Raw genomic sequence first — 19,386 nt, 5'->3', positions numbered from 1 at the left:
CTGCAGGCTCCCAGCAGCTCTCTTGGCTCCCCCTGAATTTCCCTCGGTTCGGGACCTTCCCCGCGCACTGCGCTGGAACACTGCGCCGCGGATCGTGCCGGCACCAGAGCTCCTCGCCTCGGTGGCTGCAAAAGCCTTCCTCTTAATGTATTCCTCTCTGATTTATCGGAAAGAGGTACCTTTCTCCAACATATGAGAAATAGACATTACGTCTCAAGTCTGGTTTGGTTCAGGAGGCAGCAGATGTCACAGGAAGAGGCAGAGGTAAAGATATACAGTCAGGTATAGCACTTTCAGAAAGCTTCAGAAGGACAATCCCTGCATATTGAACCAGCAGGTTGGGTGGAAAGGACAAAAAGTTTATCATATTAGTGTACTTCATGATGACATCTGCATGCTTGTTTTCAGGTGGACATCCTGGCCACTTCCCAACTGCCTGTGAGAACAATACCTGGATGCTCACCACTCCTTGGCACATTAACTTTTCCTTTGGAAAGGAACTCAGGTCTGAGGGTAGGGAAGGAGTCACAGTGACATTCACTTCTGAGGATACATACAGTGAAGACGTGGTCTGACTGCAGCAAAAAAAAAAAATCTGTTGTGGTTCAAACTTGAGCTAGCTTCTGGTTTTCCTCAAGAAAGCCTCTGATGCCCAGTCTTTGAGATGCTGTCTTCAGCTGGAAAAACATCAGAAGAGCCATATTGGAAGGACAGCCTGGGAATATACCTCATTTCCCCACATATTGCTTCTTTTTGCAGAGGAAAGTCCAGCCAGTTCTCCCCACTCCCTCAATCCTACTCTGCAAGTCTTGGAAATTTCCCGGTGGGAATCTTGTTGTGGGAGGGGTGGTGGTGTGCCCTGCTGGTTTTGTCCCACCTGCTCAGATAGCAGCCTAGGTAGAAAGGGAGGTTGGTTTTCTTTCTGCTGCTGACAAGCACTATGTCCATTGATGGCGTCATCAGCAAGAGACGGAAAGAAAATGACAGGCATTTGTGGAGAGGGAGAGAGAAGCAAGAGTGGGAAAGAAACAGTACTGCGTTCTGTTTCCAGAAAACATCTGATAAAAATGTGTGTCCTGTGTGAGCTGGAATATTTCTGCTGGTGCAAGTATTAAAGAAGACATTCATTGTGTCCATGGATGGCATTAGGCAGGAGAAGGCAAGACTGGTGCGGGTACCAACATCTAGCTCATAGGATCACATGAAAGAGGAGTGGTGGTGCAGGGTTTATCACAGTTAACAGTGTATTCACCCTCTTAAAAAATCCCTCATGCATTGGAGAGCACTGCCACATGCTAGCTTACCTTCCTTCTCCCTTGGTCAGAGGAGTGACACCAAAACCTCTGGGAGATCACAGCAGTTAGTGCTGACATCAGTTGGGCAGTGGACCTGTAAAGCAGGCAGTGTTCGTGATTCTTCTGGTCAGACTTATTAATTACATCTGTACACTGTGCATGCTGCTCTCTTTATGTTTAGTTCTGACAGCTGATTTTTCTTTACAGGATACAAATTGGGTCCAACTTGGGAGCAAGGTGGGAGGTGTAGGATCCCACCAGAATTGCTGAGCTCTGTAGTTACTTTCTCAGCACCTGTACAGATCGGGTGGGAGCCCATTCTCTTGCAGTTCTTGTTCCTATTGCTGGAACATTATATCAGACAATATGCAGGACTAGCTGATTTGAAGACCTCCCCAGCTCTTTTGCTGAAGAATCTGCTCAGCTATGGCCCAGGAGATCTGGAGGAGTCGCAGAGAGCCTCTGACTCTGTTGCTGCTGTCCCCTGTGGGGTGTGTCAGTGGCCTTAACAGCAAGATCAAGAATTCTGTAACATTCACTAAAAAAAGAAACCATAGCCACAAGACAAGCAACTGCTCAGCTCAGGATCTCAAAACGCACCATAAAAATTGGCTTGTTCTATATTCCATGTTTTAACATAGGGGAAATTCAGGTGTAGCATTTAAGAATGGGCCATTGATCTGATTATTTATTAAACAGGCCATTGTAAACACACTCCAGTGCTGCTTTCCTGTCAATACATTCAATCCATGAGGTGAGGCACCTGTTGCCTTAGATCCTTAGGCAGAGCAAGTTGCCAGAATTTTACATTCACTAGATGTCTGCAGATTTATTCTAGCTGAGGATCAAGGTGGTAACTTCACTGCCTGGACACAGTTTTGCTTCTGACGTGAGCTAAAGCAGCAGTTTCTCACTACACATCTACCAGCTCTGAAAGCAGAGTATGAAAGCAACTCCTTTCAAAACATTAAACAAAGATCAAGGCCTTTCCTATGGTGTCCATCAAGGTTTTCCTTTGAATGATCGTTCTCATTTCTCATTGCTGTAGCCACAATTTCACCTGAGTTCTTCCATTTATTTCTAGCTTTATTATCTCCTAACATGTCTCTATTTTTAAAGTGACTTTTTTCCCCTGTTCCTACTCTTCTTCTAATGATCTTAATTAACAAACTTGCATACCTGTAACAAGAGTAAGTCTGGAACAGAGAACCTTTTAGAGACAAGGAAACAGAGGAAGAAAAAAATGGGAAGTGGTTGCTTTGCTTCATAGATATTAAGACCGCAGATATTTTCCCTCCTGTGGTTAAATTTACTCCTGTTAGGAAAGGAAGTAGTGGGACCCTAACACACAAAGGCAGACTTGGGAGGGTGCCAAGGATGTACTGTTCTATCACCTGTACAACGTAGAGCTGCTTCTCAGATTCATTATAACACCATACCATTCAGACACCATTTAAAACTGTTGCAGAGCACTGGTTTTATCACAGACGATCACATTTTCATTTTCGTGAGCACAAACTTGCTTAGGAGATACATTGCTTCATTGGATCGTCTGACCAACTGGGGAAAGAAAGAGCCAGCTGCTGGGAAAGGCTCTCCTTGATTGGCCATCCCCAGGCATTAAAGAAAGGAGTCAAATTCTTCTTCACCAGATGAGAAAAGGTTTCTGCCCACAGGTTTATTTTTGCATCATTAGCATCTGGGAGCTTAGACTTATTTTGGTATTCAGAGAAGATTTCAGTGGCGGCTTCCCATCCAAAGGCCTCGTGCAGGTATGAATCATAAGAAAAGAGAAACAGCACAAAATATATTTATGGAAGTTTAGAATTACTCTACCTGCATTCTTTACAAAATCTTTTACTAAATTCTGTTAGTGATCTTTTTACAGGGTATTTTTCTTTCTTTTTTATAAGTGTAGCTACCTGACAAATTCTAAATGCCTGCTGAAGAACCAGAGTAGCCCTTTAACACCATCAGACTATTCAACAAGCCTATAATTCTAATATTCACACAAAACCAAAAATCAAGTATTTATAAAAGTGCTTTTCATCCTGAAGGGCATGGCTGTGCTTAGAGGCTTGACTGCTACTTCTTTTTTTTTTTACAGTTGTTACAATTGTTTGAAACAAGATTGATACAAATATTAACCCTCCTCTGCATGCTTATAAGTATGCATATGTATAATATGTCTGCATACTTATAATACACAAGAGTCTCTTTCAGCACAAAATACAGGCTACCTGCTTGGTGACTCTGCACTTGATGTTTGTACCATCAGTTAATCCTGGGTGCTACTGAATGAAGTAGTGCACCAACAAAACTGAAAGACCGGCTTAAATTTGAAAAAAAAAAAAAAAAAAAGGAAAGAAAGAAAATAGAAAAATAAACAATTATCAATGATCAGAAGTCATCTTTGGTAATGCCCAAAGGCTGCGGTTTACCATTACATCCCAAACCAGTACATTCCACAGACCAATGACCTTTGCACTGTGCTGACATCACAAATGACTCAAAACAAGCACATTTTTTGAGGACTGCTTCAAAAACTTTTCCCTGCAGCCCTGGGTGTCCTGCTGAAGCGTGCTACTCAGAGAGAGATCAGGACTGACTCATGTTGGTTTGTGGAATCCTATGAGCTAGCACACTGGCGTGGTTTAACCCCATCCAGCAACTAAGCACCACATAGCCGCTCGCTCACTCCCCACCCCCAGTGGCATGGGGGAAAGAGTCGGGGGGGAAAAAAAGTAAAACTCATGGGTTGAGATAAGAACAGTTTAATAGAACAGAAAGGAAGAAAATAATAATGATAATAACAGTAATAAAATGACAATAATAATAATAAAATAATTGGAATATACAAAACAAGTGATGCACAATGCAATTGCTCACCACTCACTGACTGATGCCCAGTTAGTTCCTGAGCAGCAATCCGCCCCCCTGGGCCAACTCCCCCCAAGTTTATATACTGGGCATGATGTCACATGGTATGGAATATCCCTTTGGCCAGTTTGGGTCAGCTGCCCTGGCTGTGTCCCCTCCCAATTTCTTGTGCCCCTCCAGCCTTCTTGCTGGCTGGGCATCAGAAGCTGAAAAATCCTTGACTTTTGGTATAAACACTCCTTAGCAACAACTGAAAACGTCAGTGTGTTATCAACATTCTTCTCATACTGAACCCAAACCATAACACTATACCAGCTACTAGAAAGAAAACTAACTTTCTCCCAGCCAGAACCAGGACATTTGTGAAGGCAGATTGTCAGTGTTTTTAGTAAAGCAGCTCTTTACTATTGAAAAATATTCCATAGTTCACTTCAGCTTTGGATAGAACTTGCTGCTGATGGCCACAGTTACTACTTCACCATAATTGCCATCACTTTGGTTCCAGTTTTGCTGTTTCTCATGCTGTTTGTAAAAATCTTTTTTTCAGAAAAGACAAACAGACTTAATATACTACTTAATATCTCCCATGAGTGTCTCAGTATTGCTGACTACCATAACCAGTTTTAAAAATCACATTTCAGTAGCTTCTCATAGGAATTTACTATCTTTAGTTCTTTTTCCTTCAGTGCCAATTCAATAGGCTGAGTGGACCCTTCACTGGTTTCTTACAGCTCCAGAATAGTGCAGGGAGGATACAGAGCCATCCACATCTCTGAAAATGGGCTACTCTCCACTTATTTCAGCAGGCATGATAGAAGCTGGAAGAGTTTTATATGTTGGGTTCTACCAGTGTGGCCTCTGGTGGACATAGCTGTCTATCACATGGTGAGTATCAGTTAGAGGGCTGGAATACATTAAGAGAAGGAGCCACATAAATCAATAATCCAGAAATCTTTGTTTCTGAATGCAGCTTCACTCAGAGAATGGCAGCTACCTAAACAACAAGTGTTTCTCGGGGCAGCTTCTCAGTCGGTGCAAACTCATTCGAAAGAGCTTATTCACAGCAGCTATGAATTAAGTCTGTGTGTGTTCAGTCATGCTGGTTTTTAACACTCCTATTTCTCTACAGCTCAAGGAAAGGGAGAGCTAGTGACTTAAAGTTCACTTCCATCTGTAGACATCCAAGGATTTTAAACTCTGGCATTTGGAAGTCAGTTCTTCCTCTGCATCACTAAAACTACTGCAGAACAGCCCCTTGTGTCAGCACAAAATCTACTGATTGGCCTGGGTCATACACAGGCCATGGTTTGCCAGCTAGTCTTACGGAGTCAATACAGTTAAAACAAAGCAGGGAAAGGGATGGACTCTGCTCTCTGACATGCACTGCCAGATGAACTGCTTGCTCATCCTTTATACCTGTACAAAACTATTCATGACAATTATGTTACCTTTGTGTCCCGAGTCTGAAATTTCAAATAGAGCTGTCATTAATGGTAAGAACGAATGAGAAAAATATAATACTCCCATGTTCCCTGTTGAGATTGAGGGGTTAGCAGTTACAAAAATTAGCAACTGGCATGTAATCTAAACACAGTTGTTGCAGAGTCACTGACAGATTACAACTTCATTGTTAAATTCAGAGCCATATTTGGCCAGATGTAATGATTGATTACTCCAATAAAATCCTTCTTATGTGAGGATATGCTTGGAGGAGCATATGCAGCATGGAAACAAAGCACCTATTCATCGTGGAATCATGGAATGGCTTGGGTTGGAAGGGACCTTTAAAGGTCATCTAGTCCAGTCTCCCTGCAATAAGCAGAGACATCTTCGACTAGACCAGGTTGTTCAGAGCCCCATCCAACCTGACCTTGAATGTTTCCATGGGTGGGATATCTACAGCCTCTCTGGGCAACCTGTTCCAGTGTTTCAACACCCTCATCATAAAAAATTTCTTCCTTGTATCTGGTCTGAGTCTACCCTTCTTTACTATAAAACCATTACCCCTTGTCCTATCACTACAGGCCCTACTAAAAAGTCTCTCCCCATCATTCTTATAAGCCCTCTTTAAGTATTGAAAGGGAGCTTATTATTTATTTTCACTAGTGATTATAATTAACTGGTTATTAATAACTGAAGTGCAAGTTGTTTACACTCGAGCCAGCCTCTCTTGAGTTAGTCCTACTTGACTGATAGCGGCTACACCACATGACTTAAGCTGCTAGAGCTGTGGATCATTGACAGAGTGGTGGCCTGGGCAGCTGATGAACTTAATCAATTCAAGTGGTCAAAAACACCTCTAGTGTTGCAATCAAGTAGAGCTGAAAGCACCCACCAATCCTACTGAGAAAAGTGCAATACTTGAACAAAGATTAATTGAAAAGAATGGTGAGATTTGGCCTTTAGGAGCTTCCTTGCCACCCATAACAGGCTTCAGTTCCACTGGCCTACTGAATTGTCTTTAAGCAGCATGTTTGTTAAATGACAGCGAAATGCTGCTTACAACAAACTTTTCCCCCTACCACTGCCCTCACTTCCCCACTGATGTAAGTGATCCCGTGCCTGCTAACATCAGGGTCTTACTACATAATAGGCTGCCTGTGTGTCTGTTACATACCTTAATTTAAGTTTCAAGATCTCATTTGTCCTGCCTAAAACGGCTACCTCTGTTTCCCTTCTATCTGTTGCAATTAGCATAAACTCACTCCCACAGTAATAAGAGTAACATGACAGAGTACATACGTCATTTGCTGGCCAGCCTGTCTCCCTCCACAGTGTTCTACCCTGGGTTAGCCTCAGATTTAGCAGCGGAATATGTTACTTCTGTGTACAAGCTCTTGACATTCACAGGAGGTTCCTACTCTCATGAGCCATCTACTTGAATTTGGTGGGATTAACCTGCTGATTGAGGAACCGCGTGATCTTGTGATAATGTTACTGCCTTGGGTAGTTCCCTTACAAATACCCATCACAGATAAAGACAAAATGTTCTGGTTATTATACTTGCCATGAGATATCTGGACATCTGCCACCATCCTCTCTGGCCTTGAAAAAGTTGCTGGGATGGTTGCTAGTCTGGCTATTGCATTCATCATCTTGTTCCAGATGGAAGGCAGGCTCTCTGCGTTGTCCGTGTGGTGTACATCAGCAGCTGGTACTGTCAGGATGATGTTCTCTGTGGCCAGCTCAGCCCAGGGGACCGGGTACTGACAGATGGTTGACTGCCAGGCAGAGATGTCAGTTTTCCCTAATTCAGCATTCAGGTGAAAAAAGGTAGCCAATTTAAAAAGAAGTTTTAAGTGTGAAGAGAGGGGAGAATCACCATAGCTAAAACCCTCTGCATAGCCTCAGAAACAGTAAATTAATCTAGTTGTAACTGGGTTTTACTGAATCAAGGGGAGAGCCTGAGAATCTTGCAAGGGGTTCAGTCATCTTTGGGGACCCCATGTCTACCATCACTTCAAGGGGTTGATGATAGTCACTTTTTAGTATCAAGACACTTTAAAGGTCTCAGACATGCTTATACTGGAAATATGGACACAGGTGAATTCCTAAATGAAAATCCTATCAATATACTTTCTGCACTGAGAAATACAAAGCTTTACACCAAGGCTTTCTTGGGGCATTACTTATTCTGAGGTCTTCTCCATACATGACCACAAAAATACAGAAAAATATAGGCAAGCCATCAATACAGAAATATTTCTTGACTCTCCTGCCTACAGTTAGGTTTTGGGACCATTTACCAAGCCTGAAGAATGGAGCCTCCACAGCCTCTTTAATTGTGATTGATATTTGGCCTAATGTGCTCTCCTTTGGCACTATGATATATATGAGGCCACCCCACAGACTAGAGACTTCCATGGTGTTTTTTTCAACTTTGAACTTCTTTACCACCTCAGGAGGCCGCTTCAGCTCCCCAGCATAGCTGAGGTCATCAGTGTGACAGCCGATCCGCACTTGGTGGGGAAACAGTCACCGAAACGCACTGCAACTCGGACAGGCTCGGGTAGCTCCACTCCAAACTCAGTGTGTTCTGTAGCTACCATAGGCAACAAGACGCTCTTGTCTCAGCAGGGAAAAGCAACAGTATGCTATTATACGGACATTATTCTTCACCTCGGCACAGATCAATCAGATGAAACTAGCATGAAAGAACTCAAGGGCAGACTTAAGCCCCATGAAGGAGAAAATTGAAATGCTGGATCAGTTGCCAAAGAGAAGTAGAATTCTCTTTCTACAGCTCTGTTCAAAAGGAGAAGGTCACTGGTTTTGAAGGAATTTCAAAGTTGGTTGGCCCCAGTTTTAGCACCCTTACCTCCCATCACAGCTACCATAGCTGTGCTGCTATAAATGGATAGCATCAAGGTGAAAAGCAGAGCATGAGCAGAGCTTACCCTGATATGAAACAAGTGAGGAGAAAGGAAGCTGGGGAAGGGGATAATGTCCCCATTTAGAATAATTCATAATCAGTTTTCCACACACTCTCTGAAACACTGTAATGCCCACATGGGCCAGCCATCAGTGACTGAAGACATGGGAATCCTTGCTTCCCAGACTAGTTCTGCCCAATTCTGCCCAAAGCTTGTCCTATTGCCCCTTTCAAAAGAAAAAAGCAACCCACCCTGCTATGGGATAATACTGTTCGGATAACTACCTCTACTTAGTGTTTATCCCTTTTCACTTACAATTACACAGAGGTTGGTTTCAGAGTCAAGATATAAACACCACAAAAATATATTTTACAGTGTGGGTGTTCATTTGTCCTGATGACAAAGATAATAAAACTTGAAATAAAACAGCCTGGAGGCCTTGAAATGAGGCAGGATGATAGCAGAAGACAGCAAGGTAGGGAAAGTAAGGTATTTTTATAGTGGGTAGAAATATCTAGTAGTCTCCTCCACATAGACAACATTCAACCTTATTATTTCTTATCCTATTCACTGTCAATACAGGGACCGGGATTATTCCTTTAATCTTGAAAGCAACAATATAGGTGCTTGGCTTGTTTGACCTCTGCTTTCTCTAGGGGAATGGAGAAGGGCACAGGGGAGGTATGAGACCAACATGAGATGGCCAAGTATGGAGCAGATAAAAATTAGACGTGTGTGCATTACAGCTGCATAGGGCAGTCATTTTTCAGGACAGAAGTGAGAGAGTATAACTTGAGAAATATAGAAAGAGGTTTATGATAGGAGAAACTTGGGGAGAAATTATTTGTGATTCAAGTCTCCGTAAGGTCAAGACAAACTTCAAAGAAATGAGAATGGAAGCAAGGAAAGTTCTTCTGACTGTAGTGAGAAACAAAGGCAAATATTCACCTTCAGGTTAGCTGCAACAGCAGAAGCATGAAAATGCGGAGTGGCTATTCTTCTGGGAGGATGATAAAGCCCAGTGCTTCTCCATGCTTCTGGACCTTAGAAAGAACCACAGGCATTATCAAGATAGAAACACATCATATGATAGTCTTCAAGTTACAGATAAAATTTAACAGCAGCTTCAATTCTAATTCCAATAAATTAGTTTTCTGAAGCTTTCACCCTTGTGCTGAATCCTTCCGCATCTGACTGACAGCTAAAGCTGAACCTTTTTTGAGAAGTTTGAATTCTTCATGATTTATGAGGGAATTGAGAAAGTGCAAGGAAATTTCAAACCATACTATCAAGGCAACCCTGCCCCACCTTCACGTCATAAAAGTTAGTTCAGTTTGATAAACTTGCTATCAAGGTGACCTTTCTGGTAAAATTTTATTTAATAAAAACAACAAACCAAACATTGGAAGTGAAGCTTGTTTCTGAAAACAATGCAGCACAATCTCTAAAACTTGTGATTTTTGTATGTCCAGCTAGATACACTCCATAACAGCATGGGATTTTTTCTTTCCAGAGAAGCTCTCCTCAAGCAAGACAAAACGCACAGCTCCATGCAATGACATCTTCAGGTGAAATGTCATTGCACCTGAATTTGACAAAGAGCAGTAGTGGTGCTTCACATCGACCAACAAGTTAAATCGCTTCCTCTGGAAGCATTTATGGGCCATGTGCCTGGACAGATCCCCTATTGCATAACCAAAAATTCATTCATCATCTGACCAAAATTGCACCCAACAGAAGATCAAATGATCAATATGCCAGCATCTATCATAAGACCAAGGTATTTCTGATTACATGGTGAGCATGCAATCCCAGCAGAAAACTGGGGCAGAAAGGAAGCAGAGAGATTTAGGCTATTATATTTATAGATTACTTGGTCAGCCTGATTCCATTCCACGGTTTGGGTGCTGCTGAGGAAGGAAATAGAAAAATATCCCCTACCTTCATTTATTCCATTGATCTGAGCAGTTACAGTTGGGGATGTAGTCATTTCTGGAAGATTTTGGTTGGGAGCACATATTTGTTTTTGTACACCAGGGAAGTTGTCATAGACCTTTGCATTTGTGTTGATTAAAACCATTTCCTCAGAGCTGCCTTTGACTGGGCTGTCAGCACTGGCATCAGGAACCCCCTGGGAAAGCAATAGCTTAGCCATCTCCTTCTGAACAGAGCAGATAGCTAGGGAAGACTGAGCTGGAATCCTCAGGAACACCGTTGAGTCCTGTGCTAATTTCTCAAGCCAGGAGGAATAAGGTGGCTTTAGAGCTGCTTTTTTCTTGAGGTTTTGCTGAAATTGGAAGAGTGCCTTGCAAAAGTGATAGTGTGAGAAAACCTCGTCAGGATGTAAGACTGGCTGACGACGGTAGTATGTTATCTCCTAAGATACCAGCTCCAAACTTTTGCAGTATTTTGTTCCCAGGGAACCCAGCAATGGCATTGCCATCAGCATTCCCTGCAGCCCAGGACCATGCCTGTCCTCCAACCAGCAGATCACCACCCCTTGAAACAAACCCATGAATCTTCTCCACCTCCTCATCACTGTAGGCTTTGTAGCAGTACACACTCAGGTTTTCCTTAAGATGTTAGCTTGCAGGGCTTGCTCCTGGCTTAGGAGAGTGAAAAAGTCCTGCAGATCACCAGCAATACCAACTTGTCCTCCCTTCCCAGCATCAAGCCAACCAATGGCATTGAGGATAAAGGTTTTCATTGCTGATGCTTGGAAAAAGTTTTCATGAGCAAGTACCACAACGCAGCCCCTGCCATAGTGTGCAGCTGCAAGGAATGCCTGGTGGGAGTCATTCATAGCAATGGGCAATGCTAATGCACCATGGATGAGTAGATGGGAGGGGACACTGCCATATTCTATCTTGAATTCAGTCATTCCTTTCAAAAGAACTTCTAAATTTTTTTTTGCATCCAATCCACGTCTGGAAAGCCAAAAGAAATCCTTGTCATCCAGCTTGATTTATAAATGCTGAAAGCTATACTTATCTTTGCCCTGTTAGTAGTGATACAGTCATGACTTCCTATCAACACTCCTTGTTTCAAGAAGTTATCAAGGCAAATATATTAATCTCTATCAAAAGAGACCTGAAAGTTAACCAACAGATATCACTGAAGTGGCAGCAATGTTAAAATTGCAGGGATCACCAGCTTTCCTTAAGGATGGTATAAATTGAATTCCAGGCCAGAATGGTGTTGTGTGCTTGTGACTCATGGTAGGTTTTTCTGCAGCGGGCTATGATGTTATGACCCACAGAGGGTGGCTCTACCCTTCACAAGAAGAAGTTGTTGTCCTCAAGGCACAGAATCCATAAGAGGTCAGGCAAGCACTTCCTAATCCTTTTCAGTGCAAAGGCAAACATGTACCTCAAAACATTCTCGGCAATGGCTTCAACTAATCCAATTGATTTTGCTTTAGGGAAGTCTAGGGGCTCTGACACTCTTTCTTCTAACAGTTCAGCTTTAAGGTGGCGACCTCCAGTCATAGAGCAAATGGAAAGCAGATAATAAAATGTTAAAACTGTGACGGTTGTTTGCAAAGTTGCACAGTTACCTGCTCTCTTGCTTGTCCCTTTAGCACAGGCTTCAGTCTAAACTTTAGCCTCTGTTGCCTGCCTGCCTCTCCATCCTGGGATATAAGGATAATTTTTTCCATCATAATGGTGGTTAAACACTGAACAGGTGCCAAGACAGGTTGTGGAATCTCTGTCCTTGGAGATATTCGGGACTTGACTAGACAAAGCACTGAGCAACCTGCTTTAGGTGGCCCTGCTTTGAGCAGACTTTGGAGCAACCAACCTCCAGAGGTCCCTTCCAACCTCAACTATTCCATGGTTCAGATTTCCATAAGCATGTTCCAGATGTACTGGCAGTGCAGCACACCTGAAAAATTCCTGTGAAGACAATGGCTTATTGCCTTAGCAGAGCTGCCTCCTGAGCGCGGCCAGAGCTGAGTCTCGTTACTAAGACATGATCTATTATCCTTGTCTGAACATAGCTCTGAGACAGGGATGAAGCTGTAATATAGTCTCCCTTATGTAGCAGTATGAGGTCCAATTATAGAGCTTCAAATTCCCACCTTGTTAGTGCGAAATTCCCTGAAGAATTACCACCGCTTCCAGGGCGCGGTGACGCCGCGGGGCTGTGCCCGGTGCACGAGGGCTCCAAGCTCGCTTGCTCTGGGGAGCGGCTGCCCCTTGGGCTCCCTCACCCCGAGCAGCCGAAGCCTGGCAGTGCCACCGAGCCCGCCGGCCTCCCCCCTCTCCTCAGCGCACGGCCCCCTGGCACACACCGTGGGCAGGCTGTACTTCATCCAAGGGCCTTACTCTCAGGAGACAGTGATTTTCGTCCTGATCTAGCCGTGGCTAAATCATTTCATCGTTTAGACCTCTTTCATTTGCTTACCCAGACCGCGGCCTGCGGGGAAAGGCACTGTTGGTTTCTGCGCGTTCGCACGGTGCCTGGCACAACAAGGCTCGCAGGGCCCTGATGGCTTAAAAAGAATAATTACTGTCAACGGCTGTCAAATCCTAGGCTGAACCTCTTTGGTTTGGTAAATGCTTTTGCTTTCTTGACTATTCAGTCAGGTGGCTTTCGTGAACACTGAAATATCTGTTACTATTTTTTATTAAGGTCAAGGTAACCTTTTTTTTATTTTCTGTGTACAACTGAGGCCCTGCATGAACAGTCAAACCAAAGATAATATGAATCCTGTCAAACCAGATCTGTTAATTCCTCACTGAGGTCACCCGCTTCTTAAGGTTTTTTCCTTTCCTCTGTTTGCTGTGGTCAAACGACAGATGCTGCTCTCAGAGCAGGGACAGGCAAAACCAGGCCACTGAGGGCAGAGCGGCTTTACACCCGCATGCAGTTTAGTGCGTGCTGGATGAGAAAGGCCCTACCTCAATAATGCAAACAGACGTGGAATTAGCAGTGTCTTTGGCACTGAAGTTGGACAAGCTATCCAGAATAAAAGGATTAGAGAAAAAGGGCATGGTAGAGACCATAAATATCAGAGGTGGCTTGCTGTGGAGACTCTTATCTCCCTCCCCATCCCCAGCGCTGCCTCTCAGAGAAGCTCCCTCTCAGTCATATGCAACAAGGAAGCCTGTGAGGGTGCAAGACGGTACCACACACCGACCACGTGGCCATCGCTGGACTTGGATTTACAGGCACAGCCGTGTGCTTCAGCTGGGAGGAACCGGTAGGAGGATGCCTCAGTTGGAATTTGCTCTGACATCCAAAATCTTCTGTTATAGTTTAAGCCACCAGTCACCAGGTCTTTTATACTATATAGATGGCATTGTCCCTTGCTACAGGGGCCAAGCATTTCCTCTCAGACCACAGAGGTTGGGTAGGTGCCTGACTTACCCATGTCCCTTCCACGGCCCAATGACAACCGTGTCCCTTCCCCCTGAAGCTGCTGCTATTTGACACATCCTTGAACCTCTCCTCTATGTGAGCATTCTGGGACATCTCAAAGTACAGCCAGAAATACACATCTCCATTGACGGAGGTCTCTGAGTTTCTTCTTCTCTTCCACAATATTAACATAAATGAAATTATTCTTCTGTATTTCTACACTGTTCCTCCACTGAGCAGTTTAATCCATCATGGAGCTCATGACCCTGTTACTTGTTTTTGAGGTACTGTGAGAATTTCAGGGAGCTCTGTTTCGAAAACACATTTGTTGGGTGTGTGGAAAAATGCTTCCTTATGAGGTAACTTAAAGTTAACCCCTTGGCTACAGTTAAGTTTTTGTGGGATAATTTCCTCTGTTTTGCAGTCACATATGTATGTTTATTTCAAACCACGGGACAGTCAAATACAGTATTTAATCCCACACTTGTCATAGGATTGCTTTTGGACTGGTCTAATCCTAGGAGCTGGATCCCAGTATAGATGTATGTCCCACACATACCTTTCACATTCTGCAGAAGCAGCAGCAGCAGCTTCTGGCTGATTTTGTGCCTGGCCTTGTATTTTCCCGTTTAAGAAATGGCAGTAGGCCATGCACCCCTGCCCTGTAGGTTGCAGGTAAGTTTTTCAACCCATTAGCATGAGCTGGACCATATTGAGTTTTGCCTGGGTTTATTCGCAGACAGTTTGGTGAGGCCATATCCCTAACCAATACCAAACACTGTGCACCTGCCAAGTCCTCTTGGTGATATCCAACACCACTCTGCCATACATCTTGGTCATCCCGTTTATCTTTGGGCCTTCTGCTGCTTATGGGTCATCTCAACCACATGTCAGCTTCCTATATGAAGGCTGGATCATAGCCATAATCTGTCTACATCAGTGCACACATCAGTTCTGCACCTAAGCTCACAGATGTGCGCTCTGCGTTCCTGATGATGGATCACAGAGTCGCCAAACTTTGTATTTCAGTTTCATCTTGTGTAGAGGTTCTTGACTTCACTGATTTAGGGGAGAAGTGTGATGTATCCAGTCCCATTGAATTCAACGCCCCAAGCAACTCCCAAAGAAATGATCAAGGTCGTCAGTGTGTTGAGCTCAAAGTCAGTGACACTGAACCTCCTTAGGAGCTGGAGGAAGAAATAGGTCCAAAGACCCAAGTAGCTGATGTACATGTTAGCCACATCAAGGAACCACATAATGGGAGAGTCCCAGCCTGATGTTCTATCAACTTTTTACCTCCTGGGCTCTTATTCCACCACCTCCTTTAACCCCAAATAGTGGCCATGCTGGACAAAGACAAGGCTTCTGATTTGGAAGCACTTGTGCTCTCAGCCAGCCACCAATATTATTTTGCATTTTTCCCTTACCAAGGGCCTTTCAGTATAATTAATTACCAGCTGTTCTTCCTATTCCATCCAGGCACAGAACCCATCTAAATTATTGGCAATGCAGGAGTTAATCCAGTGTCACACAGTGGGGACAATTTTTACTGTAGAGGCAAATGCAGAAAGTAACGGCTATTGATTAATTTATGTAGTCCAGGGTTTCAGTAATGTCCCCTGCTTTTACCCCTTTTCCAGGTAGGTCCAAAAAGGGAACATAGGCAAATATTGCATACAAGAAAGATAATATCAGATACTTAAGAATGCAATTCATTTAATCCATTGGTGAAAAGAAGTCTCATCTAAGTAGTGGATTTTTGGATTACAGTTTCATGAAAGCCCACAGATTTTAAGCAATGTGAACTATCAAAAGGTACGTCATGTCACCCAAGCTGTGCTGTACTGTTTCTTTTTCAAAAAAGAACAGAGGGCATCTACCAGAATTAAGTCTCTATACTCTGCAAAATGCTGTTTATTTTGGAGGGCACGGTACTCAGATGCTCACTGTTATGAAAGGCAACTTAAGCCTAAAACCAATGCTCTAATTTGGTATGATGATTACAGGGTAAGGCAGCTCCCTCAGAACAGCCTAAACATCTGCAGTCCTGTGGCCATTCTGTGATGAACTCTCGTCAGCGTGCATGTTTCTGTCTTGCTCTGCACAGGCTTTAGCCAGGCTACTGCTTGCACTTCTTAACTCCTACAGAGCTCTGTGCTATGGCAACTACTCATGAGGAGCCTCCAACTCAGGACAGTTTAAAGATGCCTTTGGTTTGCATAAGCTGCAGTTCTACCAGTAGATCTAGACAAAACCTGTACCACAGAGCCAGCGCCTTTGCCACAGCCTGCATAGCCAACGCAGTGCTTTGCCTCTGAAACACTGTCACGAGGGACTTTTTCTTCAGTGCGTCAGCGATCAGAACAGTTTCTTCTCAGTTGTATGATTTTTTTCCTGAAATCACAGTCATAATAAAGTTCTCACTTTGAAGGTCCTACATCTGCGTGGTTGAATCTGGATTATCACAGTGGAGAACAAGGAATAATTCATTAAAATAACCCAGATCTATACATTTCCCTAGAGGGTGTTGAATGCTAAGTATGCCTGATCTGAAAACATCCACAGATCTTGAATTAAGTCATGGTATAGTTTATGGAAAGAAGCCACCAATATCTTAATAATGAAAGATCATAGTTTATACTTCAGTGGCTATTTCCTATCAAATAGAGTACACGTCTACACACATAGTAAAATCCCTGGCTCTTATACACATTATACTTCATGATGAAGTCACTTATTTTCACTTCTCTCTGTTATCAACTTACTAAAACAATTTCGTGTTTCATACCAAGGCAGACAAATTTAAAGTAGAATAATGACCGCATATGTTTATAACTGAACAATATCAAATTGGGAAATTGTATACATATATATGTAACAAATTCATTTCTAATAACATTCCTACTTGGTTGTCTTTATACATCTAGATACATACAAAAATGTGTAAGAATGCTAAAACAGTGTTATTATTTCAGTTGCAAAAAGTAAGACCACCAGATTTTAGGGTGCCATTCCACTTTAATACTGCCTGATTGCCCATCTCTGCTATATACTGAATGAGTTTTATCTTGGGAGGAAAAAGCATCTTAGATGACACAATTCAAAACTATGATCATGCATATGTATAAAGTCTCATAATTCCTACATTAAGTCAAGTGGTTTTGATATAAAAATGGGGATCTAAGGTAATACATGCAATGGAAGTTACTTACTGCAAAAATAAACCTCTAATGCTTGCAATATATTTTACTTGCATTATAATGTTTTATATTCTCTAGTTCCCATGTAGCAGTCCCCTTTTAATCCTAAATATATTTTTAAAAAATAAAATAGAGAAGGCACACAGCCCCAGACAGCAGTGACTTTGACCATTTGATTGATAAAAAGAGACTGTGTTTAACAAAACAATTCAGGAGGAAATATAGAGTATGTTCAAAAGGTCAGAAGCAAATCATGGTGGACAGGGAGCAGAGCGAATGAACAAAGTTCCATGTAACTGCAGTACAGAGAACAGCAAAGGGCAAGACGAAAAAGGGGAATTGCATTTTATAACTGGCTGACTGAATTGTTCAGCTTCAGTTCTGACCCAAAGACTACTTAATGCTCTCTGTATAGCAGATCTCCATTGATTTCAGAGGATTTAGAATCAGGCACTGTATTAGTGCTGCTGTTCAGTTCAAACATGTGAATGAACCAAACAAATGGTGTTAAAAATAATGCTTACACCTTCAGTTGTGTCTCTTTGGGCTTAACTGAAGGCTGCTCACTCAAAGTAGAGCTGTAACTTGCAAATAGAAGGACTTTAGCCTAAGGACTTTATTAAAAGTTGTTGATAAGGTTTTTTTAAAGGCAACCCTGTAAGTCTCTCACCGGCTCCTCCCTTCACTATCCTGTGTTTGTATCACAGGGCAGTTGGCAACAAAGGTGAGAACTTCTCTAAAGGTGAAACACTATGTGATGCAGCTTTCACACCAAGCAGAATTATTTTTTTCATAAAATATTGTGCAAAAAGGAACTATATTTCCTCAAAGAAAAGAACCATTCCTGAACTCCAGAAGAGTTTTATTTAGGGAATACTGTGGCCCATTCAAACTTCAGTTCACTCACATAGCTTGCACTCTCCACAGTTCCATCCAACTGTCCAAAATCTCTGCACCTGCAATGGGCTGCTTTTGTTTCTTGTGTAGCCGTAGCCTATCAAGTATTAAATCACTCAGCAAGTTTTTTTATCCCCTTCCTTCTACTCCCACAGAACTCCCTGGACCCCTAGCACCCCACTGCTCTGCAATGGAAATCCAACTTCTGCTCAGCTCTGGCAGTAACCAACTCATATTGCATGTTTTCAAGTGTCACTTTCATTCATCCTCTCCAGCCATTATTCCCCATTCTCATGTACATTCAGCTTTCCTATTATTGGCATGGTTATACTATGCAAGATTGAGTGGGAAGAGTCTTCAAGTCCCCCAAACAGGTGTACATAGCACTGAACACCTGAGGAAAGTGGTCCAAAAAATCATGTACGTCACTGCCATACTGCAGAGTTAACTTTCTTTCATGTTAAGGTGATGATTCATCTAACCTACCTTAAAGAGAAACAGAGACCTCCAAAGGGCAAATCCTCTGCGCGGTCTTACAGGATGAACTACCCTCCGCAGGTGCCTGTTTCTCTGCATTGGCACTAAAGGGAGCCTTGGGTGGGCAGCTCAGGTTGAGATGGCTAACTTTTGGACGCCAAACCAGGGCAGATGAATCCCATTTTAGCTATGCTTGATTTGTGGATTATTTCCCGAAGTTGCTGCCGGAGAATCAAAGGCTAAAATAATCAATACAAGTAGCACAAATTTCTCTAGCTGTCTAACTGAATTTTGAGAAATCAAAATGAGCAGAAACTGTTATTAAGTCAGCAGCTCCTTCAATACCACCTGAGTTCTTTACTACCAACAAAAGGAAAAGCCATCTTTGAAAATAATTTGCTGCTAGCCAGAAAGCTTATACATAAAAAGTACTCAAAAAAATTGACAGTCATCGGGATTTTATTTCACTTTTGCTCTTGAAGAGGTATTGTGCCTCTGTGTGTTTCTCCAAGTGTCTTGGCAACCTTTGCAAATCTGACTCTTCACCTATTAGTGAAATCACCCTTAGCCTGGTAATAAAAGGAAAGTCTTTGTCAGATCTTTGCTGGGCTTCCAGGTCCCTACTAGCAGAAGGGAGTATATAGCAATAGCAGGCAACTTTCCACTAAAAGCAAGCTGACTGTAAAAATGAAGCCAGTAAGTCTATGAGTAATTTGAAAACCTCACCAGTGAACCCATTCATTCTTAATTTATCACAGCACAAAAATCCTCTATTTCTGGTTTTATTTTTCCTAAGGTCAATGTGGCCTCCTAATCTATTTTACTTTTTTCCACTTCAGCTCCTGCTCAGGTCGGTCTCAGGCATGTCCTAGGATTTTCTCAGGCTGCATGCTGAATTGC

At 42.8% G+C, this 19,386-nt stretch overlaps 1 protein-coding gene across 1 annotated transcript; it reads right to left on the bottom strand.

The window, feature by feature from the left end:
• Window positions 1–10,850: 10,850 nt before the first annotated feature.
• Window positions 10,851–12,036, bottom strand: LOC115352775 (TRPM8 channel-associated factor 2-like). The gene is given in 3 exon segments (XM_030041400.2): window positions 10,851–11,132; window positions 11,135–11,475; window positions 11,918–12,036. Coding segments are annotated over 3 exon segments (708 nt in total). The 3' UTR covers window positions 10,851–10,884.
• Between the last annotated feature and the right edge of the window lie 7,350 nt (window positions 12,037–19,386).

The sequence above is a fragment of the Aquila chrysaetos genome, chromosome 17, assembly GCF_900496995.4.
Source record: "Aquila chrysaetos chrysaetos chromosome 17, bAquChr1.4, whole genome shotgun sequence".
NCBI classification, from domain to species: domain Eukaryota; kingdom Metazoa; phylum Chordata; class Aves; order Accipitriformes; family Accipitridae; genus Aquila; species Aquila chrysaetos.
Note: the sequence above shows the minus strand (reverse complement) of the source record. Positions and strands in the feature narration are given on the sequence as shown.